At 40.5% G+C, this 20,415-nt stretch overlaps 1 protein-coding gene across 2 annotated transcripts in view; it reads right to left on the bottom strand.

Annotated features, from left to right (window-relative positions):
- Window positions 1-155: 155 nt before the first annotated feature.
- cpamd8 (C3 and PZP like alpha-2-macroglobulin domain containing 8) overlaps window positions 156-20,415 on the bottom strand; it is a 31,473-nt gene continuing 11,213 nt past the window's right edge. Inside the window, exons 21-43 of one of the 2 annotated variants that reach the window (XM_056759125.1) lie at window positions 19,970-20,123; window positions 19,032-19,171; window positions 18,898-18,949; window positions 18,484-18,782; window positions 17,265-17,490; window positions 17,008-17,184; window positions 16,790-16,871; window positions 14,297-14,453; window positions 13,924-13,998; window positions 12,757-12,922; window positions 12,588-12,674; window positions 12,291-12,427; window positions 12,042-12,197; window positions 11,374-11,436; window positions 10,279-10,526; window positions 10,057-10,144; window positions 5,983-6,057; window positions 5,689-5,794; window positions 4,986-5,096; window positions 4,113-4,325; window positions 2,953-3,027; window positions 1,616-1,802; window positions 156-1,410 (exon numbers count right to left, since the gene is read on the bottom strand). In XM_056759125.1, the coding sequence (XP_056615103.1) occupies window position 1,410; window positions 1,616-1,802; window positions 2,953-3,027; window positions 4,113-4,325; window positions 4,986-5,096; window positions 5,689-5,794; window positions 5,983-6,057; window positions 10,057-10,144; window positions 10,279-10,526; window positions 11,374-11,436; window positions 12,042-12,197; window positions 12,291-12,427; window positions 12,588-12,674; window positions 12,757-12,922; window positions 13,924-13,998; window positions 14,297-14,453; window positions 16,790-16,871; window positions 17,008-17,184; window positions 17,265-17,490; window positions 18,484-18,782; window positions 18,898-18,949; window positions 19,032-19,171; window positions 19,970-20,123 (3,075 nt within the window). In that variant the 3' untranslated portion in view covers window positions 156-1,409. Of the gene's footprint in view, window positions 1,411-1,615; window positions 1,806-2,952; window positions 3,028-4,112; window positions 4,326-4,985; window positions 5,097-5,688; window positions 5,795-5,982; window positions 6,058-10,056; window positions 10,145-10,278; window positions 10,527-11,373; window positions 11,437-12,041; window positions 12,198-12,290; window positions 12,428-12,587; window positions 12,675-12,756; window positions 12,923-13,923; window positions 13,999-14,296; window positions 14,454-16,789; window positions 16,872-17,007; window positions 17,185-17,264; window positions 17,491-18,483; window positions 18,783-18,897; window positions 18,950-19,031; window positions 19,172-19,969; window positions 20,124-20,415 lie in introns of both variants that reach the window. The other variant, XM_056759124.1, reaches the window with a different exon arrangement.

The following is a 20,415-nucleotide window of genomic DNA, read 5'->3' as shown; positions in this document are numbered from 1 at the left end:
TTGCAGCTACTGGCATAGTTTTCTATAAACAATGCAATGCTGATGGTATAGTACAGCATGTAATTTTAAGAATGATGTGAGCTATAGAAAGCCAGTGATAAGATGATGTCATAAAATCGAACCAATTGCTTAGCCTAAAAAGATTCCACACAAGATAACAGACTGCATAAAAAGTTTATTCCTGTTGACTTATTTCCAAATGTTTTGCATTTGATAAAACTGGAGGTTACATTCAATTTAGGTTCATTTGGATTGACAGTGATTTCAAAATTCACATTTATCCATTTGGAGCCAATATAAACCGGCGGATGTTATTTGCAACTTCTGTCCTGACTTAGTTTTTTTAAATCCTGCCAGCTTCAATGGCTATTCTCATGGCGAGAAATAATTGGTCTATATTACAGGTTTTCTCAAACATTTTTTTTTAAACTTAATTTGATGTAAGGCTATTCAAAAACTCTTCAAAGTAGTAAAATCATTTTCTAATCCAAGCGATTGTCTTTTATATGCAAATAGCCATGAATGCTACAATCTCATTGCCAGTTTAAAGTGATACTTCACCCAAAAATGGGTGTTTTTTCATCATTTACTTGTATACATTTCTATGGGAGTCAATGGGTGGCAAGATCGGTCTGGTTATAAGCATTCTTCCAAATATCTTTCTCTGTGTTCATCAGAACAAAGGAATTCAACAGATTTGGAACAACACACAATTTAATTTTTGGGTTAAGTATCACTTTAAAACATATCCAAATTTCTATGTATTATATGAACACTTAAGGGGAATAAAATGTGTAAAAATTAAATATCAGCTAAACTTACGGAAGTAGTAGTTTGGACAAAATAGCTTATGTTAGCACTTTTAAATCGGAGCATGTGTAACATTGAAACATCTGTAATAAAGATGTTATTCGATTACAGGAGTAATTTACTGGCCGAGTAGCTTATTTATTGGCTGTGGTTTCCTCCGAGTAATAGTTAGTAGTTACACATTTTCTGTATGACGCACCTATAGGAAGTGTACATGGACCAAGAAAATGAGAAAATAGGAACGAACCGAAAAAAAAACAAAGGCATAAGCCACAAATAAATACCACATATAGAAAAACGAAACAATAAAATATTTGATTTGAAGTCAATTATTCTTACAAACATAAATACTAGACTATTAAAACAAGATTACAAGAGGAATATGAGATGACATATCGTCGACTAAACGTAAAGAGATATGAAAAGTTCACGAGTTGATAATGCAAAGATACTCTCTCTCTTTCAGAACATACACATGCAAGGCTGTCTCATAGCAACAGACTGGGTACACCTCACTTTTCAGGCATTTCTTTCACACAAACATATTCACAGAGAATGTACAATGTGGATCTCCAGGCTTTTCTGCAGGCGGGCAGGGCTCTGTTGTGTAGAGAAGCAGACAAAAGTAAAGTAAATATACGTTTTTAATGGGCAAGACATACAATACCATAAGTCTTAAAGGAACAGCGTAACCAAAAATGTTCAACATAATAAACAGAGTGGTTGGAATGACAATGACATTTTTGGGTCGCTGTTCCTTTAAGAGGCTAGATTTAGCGGATGGCACGTGCACGGTGCATCTCACCATCGCCCAGGCGAGTCTTTTGTGTCCACTGTGAGGAGATGTTCATTCACAGGCCCGACGGTGTCTCCTGCCTCCTCTTCCTCTCTTATCGGCACTAACTTCTCCTCACTCTCTGGTAAAAAGGGTATTTCTGGGTCATAGTCGTAAGAATAGTAGGACACATCGGCCATGGAGCCTGGCTCCTCCCCTGCTATAAAAGAACAGCAGGCAACAAATGTTGTGAAATCGTATAAAAACGTTGCCATGGTTATACTTTTAATCGCTTTTTTATATTTTCAGTTTTGACGATCATAATAAACTACATCGACCGACATCTGCACGACTGAGGAAAAATGAAGGTAAAAACCTAACATGGCCTGTAGAGGGAGCTCTTTGCATTCATAACGCAGCAACTGAAGCGGATTTTATTACAGGCTTGCAATGCAAATATTTAAATGTGTCTGTAATGCAAAAAATCTGAGTCTTAACTCATTAGATTGTCATACATTTCCATAACAATGTCTTATATTGTTGCATTTTATACAGTGTTTGCAGAAACTAGACCTTAAGTGGACCTAAATGAGAGACCATAAAAATGACAGGCAGATCACATATAGTACAATTTTACAGAAAGAAGTCCCCTTAACATAACAGGTTAACGTTGTTTTGACGTTCCAAAAAAACAAGGCGGCATAATACATCATGTGCAAATGTGTTTTCCAGACATAAACCAAATGAGCTTATCCAAATAACATATTTCTGCTACGCAGGTGTTTGCGATCACTGCGCGAAACCCATTTGATTATTTTCTTAAGATGCAAGAAAGAGGTGAACATAAGTCACATAAGCCTATATTACAGTATAACAAATGGAATGGAACAAATGCAAATCACTCGCAAGGGTTTATCAATATCCAACACAGTACAGTTTTGCATAATTAAAGCAATGCAAGCATGCAGCAAATGAATGCACCAGGAAGGGATGTGCAGTCCAAGCACCACTGATGCATTTTCTCTGCTCAACACGACACGGGACAAGTCTTAACAGCTCTGTGAGAGACCGTCTAATCAGTCTGGAAGTTTTCCAGAGGACACAGACATACCACCACACGCACACCTAGTCAAAAGTGCATGTGATATCATGAGTGCCTCTAACTTAACTTTATGAGCGTCAGTAGACCGGGATACTAATAATCCCTGCATTAATGCAGTCTGGGCTGCGTCGCAGGTCTATACATGCACATGTAGCTTCTGATGGCTGAACTCTCCAGCACCTGCCCATGTGTGGCACATGCTCACACCTGCGGGCACTTGCACAGCTGGTGTTTGAAGAACAGACCTAAGAGAAGATGATGATACCTGCAGGAATGAGTATAGGTTCCTGTTCGGGTTCCTCTCCTGTAGCGAGTTCTCGCTCTTCTACGACCACCCCTACTGCAAGATAAGATGCATAAAAGGTGGTCAGAAATGTTGTCATCATTTAGTCGCCCTACTGTGGTTTGAAACCTTTCTTGTGTGGAAGACATAGGAAGATATTTTGAGAAATGTTTATGGATTTGTGTCAGTGGGGTCAGTAGTGTTCGGTTACAAATGTTCTTCACAATATCTTCTTTTGTGTAGAAGAAAGTGGAGGGTGAATAAAATAACGATAGAACACACCGCCCCTCCTTTTTAACGGTAATGCAAACACTTTCTGGTCCCTGTTGATGCTCGTCTGTAAAACAAGAAAGCCTCTTTGTTTATCGGTTTGCGCGTCGGAAAGGAATGCGACAGGATTTTTCTAACGGACCAAACACCCCCCACCTCTTCTGTCAAAGGACCGTGGACAAAAGCACTCTGTCATTTGGGGTTCCCTTTAATAGGCCGTAGGGTGGTGTGTGTGTGTGTATATGTGTGTGTGTTTATATCATCTACAAAACCAACACCTGAACAGCTGTTTCCACCAAGCAGGTACACACATCTTTCTTAGTAAGGGCCGAAGGGGGGCTTCCTTGAATTGGCCATGCCTGGACATGAATACTCGCAAAGGAAACACTTTGATTCACTAAGAAGCTTTAATCTCACATTTGATAATCAAATCGATGCTGAAATAAGACATCCAAGTGTCATGATTTAACCTTGAATTGTCGCTATGCAACTCCTGATCCACATTAAGATGATCCAAACCAGGCTTTGTTTAGCAGAAACGTCTGCACGCATGTTTGTGCCTGCATGTATTTTATCGGAAGGTTCTGTGCATGAGCCTTTTAAGGGGAAAGAAAGAAAGATGTTTCTAACTATGCACCGGACACAACTTCATCTGAGAGTGTCTGCGAAGGATAGCACCTGGTTTGCGATCGCATGGCATCAATCTTGGTGAAAGCTAGGTTAGTAATAAAATTGCACAGTTTCGCTAAGAGAAAGATAAAAAGAGGAATGTGACCTATCTGTGCGATGGGTCTAAAGGGAACCAATTTGTCTGAGAACCAATTTGGGTCAAACCCCTCGAAGTGCGGATAATGTAGGGTGTGCACACTTACTCTGTGGACAGTTGCTAAAAGGCATCTGCTCGATCCGTGTGCCATTTCTGCAGGCGGCAACTTCCATCTGGCACTGGTTCTGGTACAGTTGGCCATCAGAACCGCAGACCGGCTCGCCGTCATAACCGCAATCTCGATAACAAATACATCGTTCGAAGTTTTCCTCCTCCGGACAGTCGAAGATGTTATTGCACTGACCGCTCTGAACAAAGCCTGCAGGGCAAGTGTAGAGCTCTTTATTAAACTTGAAGTGTTAAATTATTTTGATGTTTTTTTTTTGGAGCATCACTACAGTCCCACATGGCAACATTGCCTCGACCAGTCGCATTAGTACAGGGTGGGATTATCGGTTTGTTTGACCAATAAAAAGTGGTGAAGTGTTCGTGATGTTAGTTTCGCAGAATAAATACATTTCTCTTGAGAACCTGAACGCAAGAATGAATATTGTACTTGTGATTTAAAACAATAACATTTTATATTAAAATACTGTCATTTTATCATTTTTTATGGAGCTCAAAATATTGGTTAATATTTGTCTTCTAAACCAAAACTGTACTATTAAACGACTTACATTTGAGAAACAATATGTTGTGTGAATGTAAAACAGGTCCGTGATGAAACAAGATTGGACGTTACGTCATATTTGAACTGAATAGCTTGTTTGTGGGCCTTGTAATGTAAAAGATTGTTTTTGTACAAAAAAGCCTGAACAACCAAATAAAAGTCGTACATCTGAACATCTGTAGATGCAAATTTTTTGAAGATTTTCATATTCGGGTAAACTGTTCTAGATGATAAATCTATAAACCGAGATTATTTGAGTTCAAAGATGGAAATAAAACAGAAAACACTAGAAGAATAAGATGTAACAACCCGTCCAATGATTGCTGGAGCTCTCCACCTCATTACACGTAGTGCCGTCACACAGCTCACGTGCGAGAGGACTGCTCTCGCTAACATTGTAGAAACGAGTGGCTTCAAATGCTGTATAAAAACAAAACACTAAGTCAAGTAGATTGAAGTATACAGTGTTGGGCAAATTAATCTGAAAATTTAAAGTTATTAATTACTAAATACATATTCGTATAGTGTAATTAGATTACTGTACAAATTACTCTCTCCAAAAAGTATTTAATTACTTATTTCTTATTACTTTCTATATCCTATCAACCTTGATAAGTTAACTGATTCAAGGATAGACATGAAGCGGCTCTTTTAATTCATTTAAATAAATAATATAAAACTACATAAAGTACTCTTATTAACTGAACAAACTATTACAAATGTTAGAGTTATACATTAAAGCACAGATTTTAAAGTTAGACTTTGAATTTTGATGTCAATTCCACAATTGCACACACATATTACACAAAGTATTTAGCTTAATTACTTCAAAAGTAACGTTAAATTACAGCAAAAATAAGAGTAATCCCTTACTTTACTTTTTCATGGGGAAATTACAGTAACTTATAACTTTAGACTGTGCAACAAACTTATAACCAAGAAACAACCAGCTAAACCACCTAATGCTAAAAAAAATCCAGCAGAGAAGAAAAAAGTACAGGACGGCACCCACCTGGTTCATAGTAGTCGTAGACTTTGACTGGCACTGGGGCCGTTTTGCCCACAATATACTCCCTCACGGCGTTGAAGGTAACACAGGTCATGCACTGACTGGGGATCTAAGGAGAGAATAAACCATAGCAGACCATTTTATTTCATTCTGTCACGTCCTTCATAAGGCATCATATGCATTTAATCAGCTCCCCTGACAAAACACCTGGAGTTATATGAGACATGTACATTAATGTATAGGGTTCAAACTGTGTAAAAATTCTGCTGGAGGTCTAAATTGAGAGCGTTAACTTACCTCATCGAAGTAGAAGAGAACTTTCCGTCCATCCACCTCATACCTTTTCAGTCCCACTCGTTTATCCAACAGCAGCTGGGAACAGAATCATAAAAACATTACATTTAGATTTCTGCATGATATTAAAGTAAAATGTGATAACATACAAAATAATGTGATTAGATTAGATTAGATTAGATTCAACTTTATTGTCATTACACATATACAAGTACAGTGTAACGAAATGTAGTTTAGGTCTAACCAGAAGTGCAATTAGCAAGTGCAGGATATACAGTGTGAATAAATACAGAATACAATATTAGGAAAAAATTTACAATGTATGAATGACATATGATCATTCTTAGCTTGTAAAATCGATTTGAACTTTTCTTAAATGTACAGTATATAAGCATGTTCTCTTTCTTTCGTTGTTCTCTCGTTAAATACAAAGCCACTATCGCTATCTACCTAACTCCGCTCCTCAGGCTGTAGTGATTGGTCGGTATCCCTCTCAGCACACGTGTATTTATAAACTTTGGCTTTGAGCAATAAACAGTAACAATGGCTCCAACTTCACTGTATCAATTTAAAAGAAGCAGATCCATCGAAGTCTAACAGAGGTCTGCTAGTGCATTTGCAAACGTCAATCTTTGTTAGAGATCATGATTTTGTTTCGTACTATGGCGAGGGAAATGACACCTGACCGATTGGGTCAGACCAATTAAATTAATTAACACTAATAACAGAAGCGTTAGTTTTGCCTTTTAATATTGGACCTGAGTTGTATAATAAAACAAGCAGATTCCATCCATCCATTTTCTACCGGTTATCCGAACTACCTCGGGTCACGTGGAGCCTGCGCCTATCTCAGGAGTCATCGGGCATCAAGGCAGGATACACCCTGGATGGAGTGCCAACCCATCGCAGGGCACACACACTCACTCATTCACTCACGCACTCACACCCTACGGACAATTTTTCCAGAGATGCCAATCAACCTACCATGCATGTTTTTGGACCAGGGGAGGAAACCGGAGGACCCGGAGGAAACCCCCGAGGCACGGGGAGAACATGCAAACTCCACACACACAAGTCGGAAGCGGGAATCGAACCCCCAACTCTGGAGGTGTGAGGCGAACGTGCTAACCACTAAGCCACCGTGCCCCCAAAACAAGCAGATTGACTTAGAGAAATTTGCAAGTAGGACTTCAAAGGACGTTTCATAGAAGTGTTTTAGAGTTATGCGCAACCACACACAAAATCAGTGTATTACACAGAACAACTTTCTCAGCCGATGTTAAAGTCATGGAAGCTGTTATTTGACCGTTGGTTATCTTAGAATGTGTGTAAGTGAATTCTTTTTACCAGCTGTAGGACTGTGATGAAAGTAGTTAAGCGCGCAGCTCAGTCAAATGTTTAAGATCTCCGATAACCGAACACTACTACAGCGGCTCTTCCACTTCTCTAAGGAAGGCCTCGCCCATTTCTTTGTATATTCCTTTGGGCGAAGGTTATTAAAATCCCTCGGAATACTGACATGTACCCGGGAAGTAGAGGGCTGTAGTCCGATTCCACCCATTCTCTGTGGTCCTTGAAAATGTAATTCTGTTAAATACAATATCTCGCTTGGAACTGAACTTTGAGCTTTGTCATTTTGCAGGTATTATTTATGCTGTAACAGCAACATTACACACTAACTAAAGGTTGAAAAGTGCAATCGCAGGGGACGTGGCCTTTGAAAACAAAAAGAAAACTAAATAAAAGCGTCCAGTCCTTTGTTTACAGTTAATGACAAAACACGGATATAGTAGCTTGTAATTTCCACAAAAGGTGTAAAGTTTAGTTTAGACTTATTTACCATCCTAACATTGTTTGTTTGCGCGTGTGTGTGTGTGTGAGAGAGAGAGAGAGAGAGAGAGAGAGAGAGAGAGGGGTGGCGGTGGGCACTCGGACACAGTTTATGAGAGACTCAGTGTGAGCTGGCGCCACAAAGACATATCTCACACACACACATGCACCCACAAACATAAACATTGTGACTGCAGCAGGCACATATAAATGACAAACTTACTACCAAACGTTATTTGATTAGTCTAAATAGTCACAGCAGAGAGCATCTTATAATAAAACCAAAAATATTTTACATGTTGCCAAAAAAGGCAAGCTTGTGCTTTAGGTCCCAAGACACACAACAACCTTGATGGTAACTGTGTGGTTACAATTGAACAGCTGGCCATATTGTTCAATGCACAAAAACATCCAAGAAGCAAACAATCCTCCAATAACAGCCTCCTCCCGTATATAAATTGAAACAATGAGACACAACGGTGTAAGCAATCCTGCTTCCCATAGCGAAAGGAGGAATGTGAACAGCCGGGGTCGTGTAATAAACATGGAGCCAGCCAGAGGTGGCCGTGTAAAGCCAGCTTGTTACTGGCTAATGGCGCTAATGAGACACGTTCCACCGCGCTGAGGTTCGGAGTTCGTTTGCATTATATTGCTCCCGTGGTAGCGTGGGTTTACTAGCATGGAGGACATGAGGCCTGGGGCCTGTAACGTGACTAATGAGGCACAATGAGTTGATTGGGGACAATGAAGGTGACCTAAACCAACCTCAATTTACCCCCCCCAGCTGACAGAGGTGATGGGGCAGCTTGACCCCCCTGAGCATTTCCTGTTCCAGGCTGCTGCCGTGGATGTTACGGGCCTGTGGAGGGTCTGCAAACTCAGCTAGAGCTCATTGGTCCCCTCCTGGGAATGAGGTCACACCAGCTTGCGGCCAGACGCATTTTTATACCACGCAATAAACCTGCCTAGCAATCGTATTTATAAAAAGCACACACATACCTGTCTATATACTTGCCATGTAATTTAAGTATGATTTATGCAAGTATATTTTAACAGTGGATTCCAAAGATCGTTTTTTGTGATTTTTTTTAAGTGTATGAGAAACGTAGGCTACATAGTTTTTCGGTATTTCCCTCTGGTGCCAAGTGACATAAGCTGGTATACTAGTTTTTTATTTTAGTATAAATTTTTATTGGGGTTGTAACAATATATTGTGTCATAATGTATCACAATACATATTATGATATGTATTGCAGAGCTATGCTGTTTTTTCACAACATATGACTTGTATCACATTATTGTTTAATAAAATTAATCGTATTAAAACGTTTTATTTAACGGAAACTAAATAAAATATTATATTTAATAGAATTTTTTTCAGAGTTCAGACCTCAAATACTACAAAGAAAACTAATTTCATATTCACTTTTAAGCAATACAACAGTAATGTTTGTTCATTTTTATTTGTAAAAAAATTTGTGATGACCTCAATTTTGTCCAGTTTTCATGCGTCTTGTCATTCTTTCAGTCTTTGACATTTGGTGTTGGATGATTTTGTTGAAATTATACAAACACTGGACTGAAATGGTCACAACAATACATAATACATTTTTATTAACTTTATAACCTTTTTTTGTGAAAATGTATTTAAAAAATGTAAACATTTTAATTAAGAAGTTCGCTATTGGGATTTACATTTCTTAATTTCATACTATCGCATCGTATCCCAGTATCATGTACTGTTTTGAATTGTGAGCGAAGGGTATCGTTACACCCCCCATTGTTTAGTATCTTTTTAGAAATTAATTACTTTTTTAATAATATTTGCATTATTCATTGGCGTGTCCTGCCAGGAATGTTCAAGACACTGATCACTTATGTGCAAGCGTTCAGAAAAGCGGTAAAATCAGTTTACTTAGCAACAACGATATGACGCAACACATGCGTGTTTGTTTACGTGTGTGTGCTAGTGAGAGAAAGCAAAGACTGATAAATTCCACGCCATACTGCCTCCTTTGAAATGGCCTCCAGATGTTAACTCTGTCCATCTGCCAGAAGGACACATGCAGAGAGAGATAGAGATGGAGAGCGATAGAAGTGCACTGTCCTATAATAAAGACCAACACCCTTGTGGGTACAGTGTTGTTTTTTATACGCCCAAATGATGTAAACTCTAAATGGGTGTGACAAAGAAAAGGATGTTCTGTGAGATCAAAATAAAAAATGACATAAATTAAGACGCCTCACCCTTTCCAAACTCTCAATGTCGGCACGGAAGCCGGACAACAGAGGGACTTCTAAGACGGCCATGTTGGATGAACCGGTGTGCAACCACCTGAAGGAGAGTTAGTGAATAAACAACTCAAAGTACTTCACACTAAATAGAAATCATTTTAATCTACCTGTTAGCACAATCAATATTGTTAAAAGGCAATAATAGTCATTTATTTTAGACTGTGATGCAATTACCTGGTGCAAACCTCCAGTGTAATACGGTAATCCAGGTGGTCTTGGTGGGCTGCGGGGTCCTCGTCGTCTACAGGAGCCCTCCGCTTGCGATTCAGCTCTGAACGGTTATCAGATCGAGAACGGGAACGAAGGGATACGTGACGTGGGGGGAGTGGGGTGTGCCGCTCCTGCCTGGGTTCCTTCAGGTCTACTTTTAGCTGAAAAGCTGGCTTAGCCACTGGATCGGGTACATTGTATGACACATCGATCTATAAAGAACAGAAGACCATACCGTAATATGCATCACAATTACTCAAGGTTGTCATACACTATTTCTATTTTATTACATCAAATGTAATGTTTTCTTAAGGCTCAGTCCACTTCATTTCTGGTAAAATTACAAAAAAGGTTATCTTTCCTTGGTAGGTCTTTAATATGCAGTTGCTAAGGTGTTTTAAAAAGGTTTCAGCATGTTTATATAAGGTTGCTAGAGTGTTGAGGGTGGTTGCCAGGGTGTTGCTATGAAGTCACCAAGGTGTTCTAAGTACCTTTTACTGGCCAGTAAGTAAAATAAAAAGTGCACCCTCAAGATCCCAGAGATTCTGATCCCTAGATCAGGACTGCCTCCATTCTTCAACCCAAGAGTATGGAATATCAAAACTCGGCTCACAAAGGACAATTATAATTCTTCTAAACAAGCCGTATCATTGATGTATCATTCAGTCCCCATAAATGCATGACAAGCTTCCATTTGACCATAGATGAGATTAACTTACAATTGTACATCTTTAACCCCAAACAACCTAAGAACAAAACATGCCAGCTGTTTTTGTGGCGTAGTTAGAACGAGTCTATTGTTCCTGTTATTAAGTTATAAAAAAATTCAAATAGACCCTCCTATCCAGGGGGTTGATTACGGGGGAACATAGCCCTGGCATACAGTTGCGTAAGTTTTACCAGATCCTTCCATTCTAAATACAGGAATGTGAACATAAGTACTGGATGTCTCGTGAAAATAGAGCTGGCTGTCGCCATAGAAGGATTTGCCTCTAGAATAGACCAAACTTTTATCCATGGGGAGAAAATGGGTTTGGTCTAACCGGACACCAAGAGTACCTGCATTAGACAGCAACCTTCTCCTTTAGCGCTCACAAAAAGTCCTGTTGGAATGCTGGGGATCTAAAAAAAAAAGACAGCGAGAATGTAAGATTAATGCCACAGGTATAAACAAACGCATTAACTCACTGGCTCTGATCCAGCATCCAAATTACACACATTAAAACTGACACAGCTAATCACAAGATGGAGTGATGTGCCAAGCAGATGCTTAGAAGAACGGCGTATCAAGTTCAGGCCCTCACAAAAATGTTGCTCAAATAAATCTCTAGTAGATTACATTAATGGCATTACTGTTATTGACAGTGGAATGCGGGATGGAATTAAGTTACGCCTTATGGGGATCGTAAATGCTTCCTTATGACAAATGACAATAGTTTATCGAAAAAATTAAATACAATGTTAAGTTAAAGAAGCATTGACACCGTAACATTAAAACTATTTAATTAGACAATAAATAAAATGTGAAAAATGTAACACAATCTCTATTGTATGGTTTGCTTTCAGAATAAGAGGTATTGTGATCGATTTCGAGCTGATTCACTTTTTAAGCAATACTTTTAAACTTTCATTTTTAGCTTCACTACTGCAAAAATATTTGGGCATCCCCCAAGTCTACCCCCGCAGCCCCCTTTCAATTCGAGCACTTGATTTTAAATTATCTTTACCACTGCTTTCTGCAGGATCTTCTTATTGTCGAACTGAAGCTCAAAGGTTTCTTGAAAGTCCAGGTTAGTGGAAGCCAAGGATATGGTGAGATTAACTCCGCCAACATATGACAGGATGGCATATTCGGAAAGGGCTTGCAATGCAACACAAGTATCCTGTTTTGACAACAACAAAAATGTATTAAACGATGTTACACTTACAGAAGTTAAAGAAAACTAAAGGTAAAGAAAGATTCACATATTTGTTACCTGAGTTGAAGAAAAACCTCCCAGGGCATTTCTTTGCTGTGAGAGCCATTTAACCACTGGCAGGGCAGATGCAACATCCCCCAGAAGTGTGTAGGTGAGAAGACCATATGCTGTCATTTCCACCTCAGCTGACACCACTAATAAAGCAGAAAAATAATCAAATTAAATTAAAACTTCTACAAATTCCTTTTCCAGTAAGGAGAAGGGAATGTTGACATGAATTTCAAGCTTACTTTAATCAATTAACTAACAAACGCAATTCCCAACATAGTAACTGATGAATTGATGGACAGATACCTGACTGCGAGAGGCCATCACTGAAGCCCATGAACGTGTCTTCATCTGTGACAGTACTGCCAGTGAGACTCCAATGAGTGAAACCATCTGCGGAGAGCAGAAGAGTGGAGGTCAACAACATGCGAAGCCTCAACCAACAGCTATCTTTTAACACGAGTTGATAAACGACCTTGAGTGATGGCCATGTGGTTAAGTCGCCGGAGAGCCAGTGGGGCGTAAGGACTGCGGAGTAAAGCGAGTGCATATGCCAACAGAGCTGTAGTATATGGGTCATCGGCAGAGTACGTGTTACTCTCCAGAAACGCCTTAGCTTTATCAACTGCTCTCTTTTCTTCCTAAATAAAAACACAAGTTAAAACAATTCATTAGCAATGAAGAATAAACACAACTTGCAACGAAACATAGAATGTTATAGATTAGCATACACACACTGCTAACAGGTGCATGCGCTAAACTTCGGATACATTTGGTACAAATGTGTTTCTAAGCAAACATAGCAAATATACAACATTGTAAATGATATTTCATCTGTTTAGCATTAGCGCTCCGAGATTTATCTGTACCATATGTCCCGTTTCCCATAGAATCTGGACACTAGCCCTGAGCGTCCATGCACGCTAATCTGAATGGTATTCTTTTCATTAGGGCGATTTGAGAGTGCGAGAAGCTGATCTTTGAAGTGACTCATTCTGTCTGTACAAAGGACAACACCACACGATAGCGCTGCTACACATCAGAGGACTGATGAGAAATATTTGGCAAGATTGTCTTTTAATAATGGCATCATTTTGGTTCACACAAAAAATTACATTCAGTCATAATTTGTTCACCCTCATGGCATTCAAAACTTGTCTTATGACTTTTTTCTGTGGAACACAACAGAAGATATTTTGAAAAGTGTCTCAATACAATGGAAGTCAATGGTGGCCAATGGGTAACCAACATTCTTCAAAATAATCTTTTGTGTTCTGCAGAAAGAAAGTAATACAGGTTTGAAATAACATGAAAGTGTCATGTGGATTCAAAGGAAATGCCAAATCTTGAATTGTGGGCAGGGTAAAAATAGTATGAGGTCTCCATTCTCTCTGCATGTTCTAATCATAAATCTTCAGATTTAGACAGTACGCTTCCATATTAGATTACCCATCACGAAGCTGAAAGAAATACTGTTGATTCTCTGCCAGAACATCAATCATCTTATGAAGCAGGAATGCACTCTTAATGCAGATCCCAGATATTTGCGCAAAGAGATTGTCTAAAAGACCTGGCTGAGAGGTGGTTTAATGGGACAGAAGATAAACAAGATCCATCGTGCAAGATGTGGGAGTTCTCTCACCTCAGTTGTAATCCCGGTTTCCATAAGAGCTGCCACCACATATGCGGTCAAGGAGATCTTTCCATGAATTCCACCCTTAAAAGGAATTGAAGAGGGCAACTTTCACTAGAGTGATAACAAATAACACCTCTATCTCACATTCCTCAGTTTGATTTGAGCTTGTTAAAAGGATACAAATAATGGATCTTTTGAACTGAAACATTCAGTTTTATATTTAGCTGGTCAAGCTTAACCTGAGGTGTTTCAAACAATATATATATATATCTATGTATTTATTTAAATATGTACAGAGTTCCACATGGACTAGAACATTCCTACATTTAGCGAATCTACAATATGGAAGTATGAAACAGGAAGGTCTCGGTTTATGTACCTGCAGGTCTTTGTTGAGTATCCGGCCCATTGCTGGGTAGGAACCTTCTTCTTTTTGGTTTGTGATCAACCAGGATTTGGCAGAACGTAGTTCTTCAGGATCGATGAAGATGAAGCCACGGGATTGGGCGAACGATTTCAGTACGAATGCAGTCAACCTGAAGGAGCAAGAAGTGACACTTAACTCTTATGTTTTAAACTATGAATGTATTTGAAGCCACTTGGAAAATGATTGGACACCACATCAGAATGTTTTGAAAATTAGTCTGGAATATTAATGAGGTGATGTAATGTTAAGTGACCCCTCTGGGGTCCTAGATGGACTCCATTCGACCGAACAGTTATTAACTTATAATGACTCATAAAACTCTTAAAATATAATGCTTATTTTCCATAAAGTGGGGGGTGGTGCTCCAAAAATCAGTTAAAACAGCAACACCTAATGGAGTCCATGAGTCAACTGAACCGATTCAGTTCTCTAAAAACATGCAAACTGCGTGCTGGGGGGATTCGGGCAAATGATGATCCAAGCTGACATCACCTCAAGTTAAGGTCAATAAGTAAATTACTGGGGAGTTTGATCATACATGTGCGAAGGATTAAGGGACGTCAAGACAAACACACATACAAAACTATAAAATCCTTGAATCAAGATTATAGATTATATTCTGGTTACAGATCTGGGCTCGTAAATGCACATTTGCCAGTTTGAACCTAGCACCAATGTATGTTTGTGCTGCCAAAGTAATGTCCATGACATCCTCAAGTATGTGACTTTTCTTCTAGAATAGCCTCACTAGGAAAAAACTATTGATACCAGCCTGAGCATGGCTCTTTTCATCTAAACTGGGTACCCTACAACGGCTGGGAAAGAGAGAAGTTGCAAGTCCTCAAGAACTCTAACAGGAGTTTGAGAGATTGCTGGGGGTTCCCAGAGGGGATGTAGTGGAGATTACTACCGCATGTGGCTTTCATTGGATCCAGACGTGCTGATGCCATTGAGTGATGCCAGAAGATGGGTTGCCAGGTCCGGTCCCGTGTCTAAACAACCTCGCTTCTCAATTAGAAAACATCCTCACACGTCACCGAAGTCTCCTAAAGCTGCGTCTACCTTCCAGGCAATTGTAAATGAAAGTTTCCACTCCAATGTGTTCCAGAACATTAGGTGTTCTTTTCGCTGAGGCCGATTAGATTTGAAGACCTTGGCATTACTGGGGCACCAAGGCGCTGATGGGGACATAAAATACTTGCTGCACCATTATGCCCAATCTTTTCATTAAAAGCCACAATTTCCTGTCCGATCATTCAGCTCAACCTGGGACATATTAACCCAGCTCTGAAGCTGATGTTATTTGGGTAATAAATGATCTGTACTGAGAGATGTTCAGACTTACAATACAATCATTCTCTATAAACATTTTCTGACAAATGTAAAGTGTAGATAACAGATCTTGAGCCTTTCAAACAGCCCGCCCCTCCAAGAGCCATTGACATTACATAATTAATGATGGTTATTCAAAACAACCAATAAATCTTCACTGCAGTGACTTGAGTCAGGGAGCTTATTAGTAGTTTGTTAATAACACATTAGGGTACAGTCCACTTGGTTATCAGCACTGGTGCCCCTCAGGGATGCTTGCTCTCCCCACTGCTCTTCTCCCTGTATACAAACGATTGGACTGCAAAAGACTCCTATGTCAAGCTCCTGGAACATGGAGCTCGACATGCTCAAATGGAGTTGATCGTGGACTTCAGGAGAACCTCCCCTGCATTTCCCCCCACTCACCATCATGAACAACACTGTGGCTGCAGTTGAGTCATTCAGGTTCCTGGGCACTACCATTTCTGAGGACCTGAAGTGGGACACTCACATAGACTCCATCACTAAAAAAGCCCACCATAGGTTGTTCTTCCTTCGCCAGCTGAGGAAATTCAACATGCCACAGGAGCTGCTGTGGCCATCTACTCGGCCATCATCAAGTCTGTAGTTTGGTTCAGCTACTAAATCAGATATTAAGAGACTAGAATGAACAGTCTGGACTGCTGAGAGGATTATTGGTGACCCCCTGCCAACCTGCAAGATCTTTACACCTCCAGAAAGAGAAAAAGGGCTAAGAAAATCCTTTTGGACCCCATACACCCAGCTCACTACCTCTTCGAACTGTTGCCATGTGGCCGGCGCTACAGAGCACTGACCAATAACTAAGTTATTCTTGTCTATGCCATGAGTCCTTAGACAACACAAACATTACGCATGTCCAACCTCAGCTTTAGCCTTCTGTCATGAATCATTTTGAGTTATAAGATCACGAAATGAGGAAAAATAACAGGTCCCAAAAACCAAACATGGTTGTTTACACAGTTCACCTTTCTCTGACTGAGACTGCGGGTTAAATAAAGGACATGCTCAGAAAAATGATGGTTGCGCTATTGTAATTAAAGCCAATTTCTCTGTAGACATGGCATGTAGAGACTTCACACGCTTTAAGCTTACCACATGCTTCCGGAGGAATCTCTTTCCCCGAAGGCGCTGTAGGAACCGTCCTGCCTCTTGTACGTAAGCTGCCTCTGATAACCTGCCAGGCACATTCGAAGACCCAAGGCATTGTTTGCACTGCATACGTACAGACTTTCAATCACTTTAAAATAATTCTTTACAAGATTAAGATCGAGGGGACTTATTTAAGAATGAAGGCATGCTCTTTCTTGCACCTTGAAGTAGGTAGTCAGTGGCCTCGGCCTCCACCTCCAGGCTGAGCTGATGGGTTTTCTGAAGGTACTTCAGCACGAAGACGTTGGGAGCGAAGTGGATCATGTTCTGCTCCCCACAACCGAAGGGAAGCCGGAGAAGCTTGTCAAGGTTGTTGAGAGCAGGGCCCATAACATCACCTGGGACACCAAACAACCGCCATACATCAGGATGTTTCGGTCCTAATCTTCTAACCGGAGATGTTTCCAAATATTCTCACCGATCATCGAAGCTGTGGCCCTCTCTGAGCCTGGAACCACATTATGTGGGACTCCCAGAGTAAAGGCCTCATTGTGGTTCTCATCTGCATCTTCTTTGCGCCAGATCCTGAACTCGCCGACAGAACCCCAGCCGGTGGAGAAACCAATATGGCGCACATGAGCAGGAAGTGGTCCGGCCCACTGAAGGATCACAGTCGCGCTGGATGGCTCTAGGCCATGGCCCACCTATCACAAACAAGATTATGTAACCATAGCAACTCGATACTAATTTCATGAGGGCAATTCTAGTGTTATGGATGTGACATTTTCAGTCAAAACTTGAAAAATTCTCAGAGAATGTATTTAATACCAATGTGCTGAATCAACTTTTTATATTTGACTAAACCCCTAATGAGTGCAGACATCAAAAATATCAGTCTATTCACAAGGTTTCTATTTTAAAGAGAGAAAAAATTATGTGTTATGTATGTGATAAAGGAGATGCACCATGCTTAAAAAAAACATAAATTAATTTAGGTATTTAAAACACCAAATACTGACATCTGTATGGTTACCTAATCTCTTGTTGACCGTACGGTCCTGCATCTGAAAAAATACACACCTATAAAAGTCATTTTTAGCATATGACATATTCACTTTAGAAACTAAACAAAGTATGACTACGCTATAATTCATTAATAACAATGTGGAAACTAATTAAGTTCTACTAAAAAAGCAGTTTGATGAATACTGCATTTTACAAGTACATGGGACTCGTAAAAAACAACTGCCAAGGCTTGGCAAAAGATGCTTCCATCAAGCTTCCATAGACCCAGTCAGGAGTCACATAAACGGACGAGAGTCATTAAACCATTTAAAATGGAACATGGATCATCATTCTACGGTGAAAATAAGTCACTATCAAAACAAATTTGACCCCAGTGCTGTGTGACTGCTCCCTGTGGAGAGCAACGTAATCTCAACATTGGATCGGAGCTTTTCTATGCCTTTCTATAACTGGTAATTGTTACACATCACTGGGTCTTTATAGTGACATCAGCAGGATGACCTCACTTGTAGTGTATTGTCCTGGCACCAGGGTCAATAGTTGAGACAATCAACCACAAACAAATACAAAACACACACACTCAAAAGAATAATCCAGTCCTTTGTCAAATCTACAATGTGGCCACTTCTGACACACGCAAAATGTAGATAATCCAAAGAAACTTGTTTTACCTGCACGCCACCTTCTCTCCAGCTTATCCAAAAGCTACGAAACTCATCCCACGAGAGGATGCCCGGCGTTTGGGCGCTGGAAACGGGCTCGCCCATCTTGCCCTGTGAGATCCAGGAGCGCGAGTTCTGCCGACCACCCAGAACGATCTCCACCATATCCGTGTTGTCGTGGGCAGTGGGCGAGAGGGCGATGTGGGCATCGTTATGGCTTTTGACGGATACTTGAACGTGTGTGACTTTGGCCGGCTTTTTCACGTATTGATACTCGTATTTGTTGGGTGAGGAGATGTGGATTCGTTCTGCAATGTTATGAGCAACATATTGGAGATTATCTGTCAATTTCCTTTGGATGATAGGGCCAACATAACAACCAGGGGGTTGAGAAATAATGCAGAACTGTAAACACTTGTTTACCGTTTGGACAGAAGAAGACGCTGTATGTGTACTCTCTTGGTAAACCTTCAGGCTAAGAATGTAAAGCGAGAAGAGATAGATTTTAGTAACTCACTCCAGACTTCTCTTTCCGAGATTTACAAAATGTCTCCCACCTCTACCAGCACGGTTCTGCGCACATAGTCCATGCCCGCCGGGCTTCTCCTGTCTTCTTGTTCCTCGCCCGCTTTACCCCCTTTGCTGGCTTGTAGTCCGTCCGAGCAGCAACTAGGCTCACTGTAGGCCACAGCTCGAGCTGCAAAAAGAACGAAAAGTCAAATGAACTTGATTTAGCTTGCATTTTGGGGACATAAAAAGTGGGAAAAAGTTGCATGAACAAATTTCACATGAATATACAAGAGTGCAACATTTGAGACCTCTGGCAGCGATTCTTATTTCACAAACCCCGTAATGTCTTCCGAGACCCTGATGGCCTGAGGAGAACAGGATACGCACATGTCTCTGCAGCAGAATGGCTGTTCGCCAGCCAAGTCCCATTGTATGTGTGTAGTGAAAGGGAAGGACGTGGAGCCAGGGGGACTAGAACAGATCCGTGGGGGTCCCATTGGCCAGCACTGACCTGCAAATTCATTGACATGCCACAGAGCCCTCAAAGCACTCCCCACTACCCCCTCATGTACTTTTCCTTGAAGCTGTCCGATTACCCAAAAACACCATTGTTTTCCAGGTTGTTACGTAAAATGCAACGACACGGTTTAGAAAAGCTGAAATGGGGCAATGTTTACAAAAACGCAAGCTGAGACGAGTCAAGTATGAATATGTGACAGCGATTGATTACTAGCATGTCACGGTTATGTTCCCATGAATGTGCGTTATGATGAGAACATCTTTTTGACAATGTAATAAAATCAAAATTCTTACGCACACAGAAGAGAGAATAAATATGCGCATTAAACATGAGGATAGCATATATGAACATTCATTTTAACACCGTTTGGATAGCATCCTGAGGTGCACCTAAAGGTGGTCACAAGAATGTTCAAACCTGAATTTTCATCTATACAGACACTGTTGAAATATTTATTGGACCGACCTGTGATGTTGGCCGTCAGCAATTCCGAAAAGAGCAGAACTATAAATGTAGGAGTGGCCTCGCCGGGCGCCACACACTTTTTCCGGGTCAGATGGTGTTTCCCTGGGTGACCCACGAACTTGATCCCTTTGGGCACCGATACTTTCACATGGACCTAGAGAGAATGATTGCATAAATCAGTCATGGAATTTCGCCACAGCACATAAGCACATGCCGCATTCTCCAATTTATGATTTCCCAAGGGCTCCCAAAGGATTCTGGGGAATTTCGGAGGTGCATTGCACATTTTCCATGCTGCCTAACTCATGTCCTCCCATCGTTCCTGAAGGATTCGACACCGATCCCTGGTGCACATCTCCTCTCTGGACTCTCTTCTCTCTGGCACTAAATGATTTTTCATTTTACGACGTACAATGTCCTTCTGGATTAACACGTTTTCTAGGTCT

The sequence above is a fragment of the Triplophysa dalaica genome, chromosome 10, assembly GCF_015846415.1.
Source record: "Triplophysa dalaica isolate WHDGS20190420 chromosome 10, ASM1584641v1, whole genome shotgun sequence".
NCBI lineage: Eukaryota > Metazoa > Chordata > Actinopteri > Cypriniformes > Nemacheilidae > Triplophysa > Triplophysa dalaica.
Note: the sequence above shows the minus strand (reverse complement) of the source record. Positions and strands in the feature narration are given on the sequence as shown.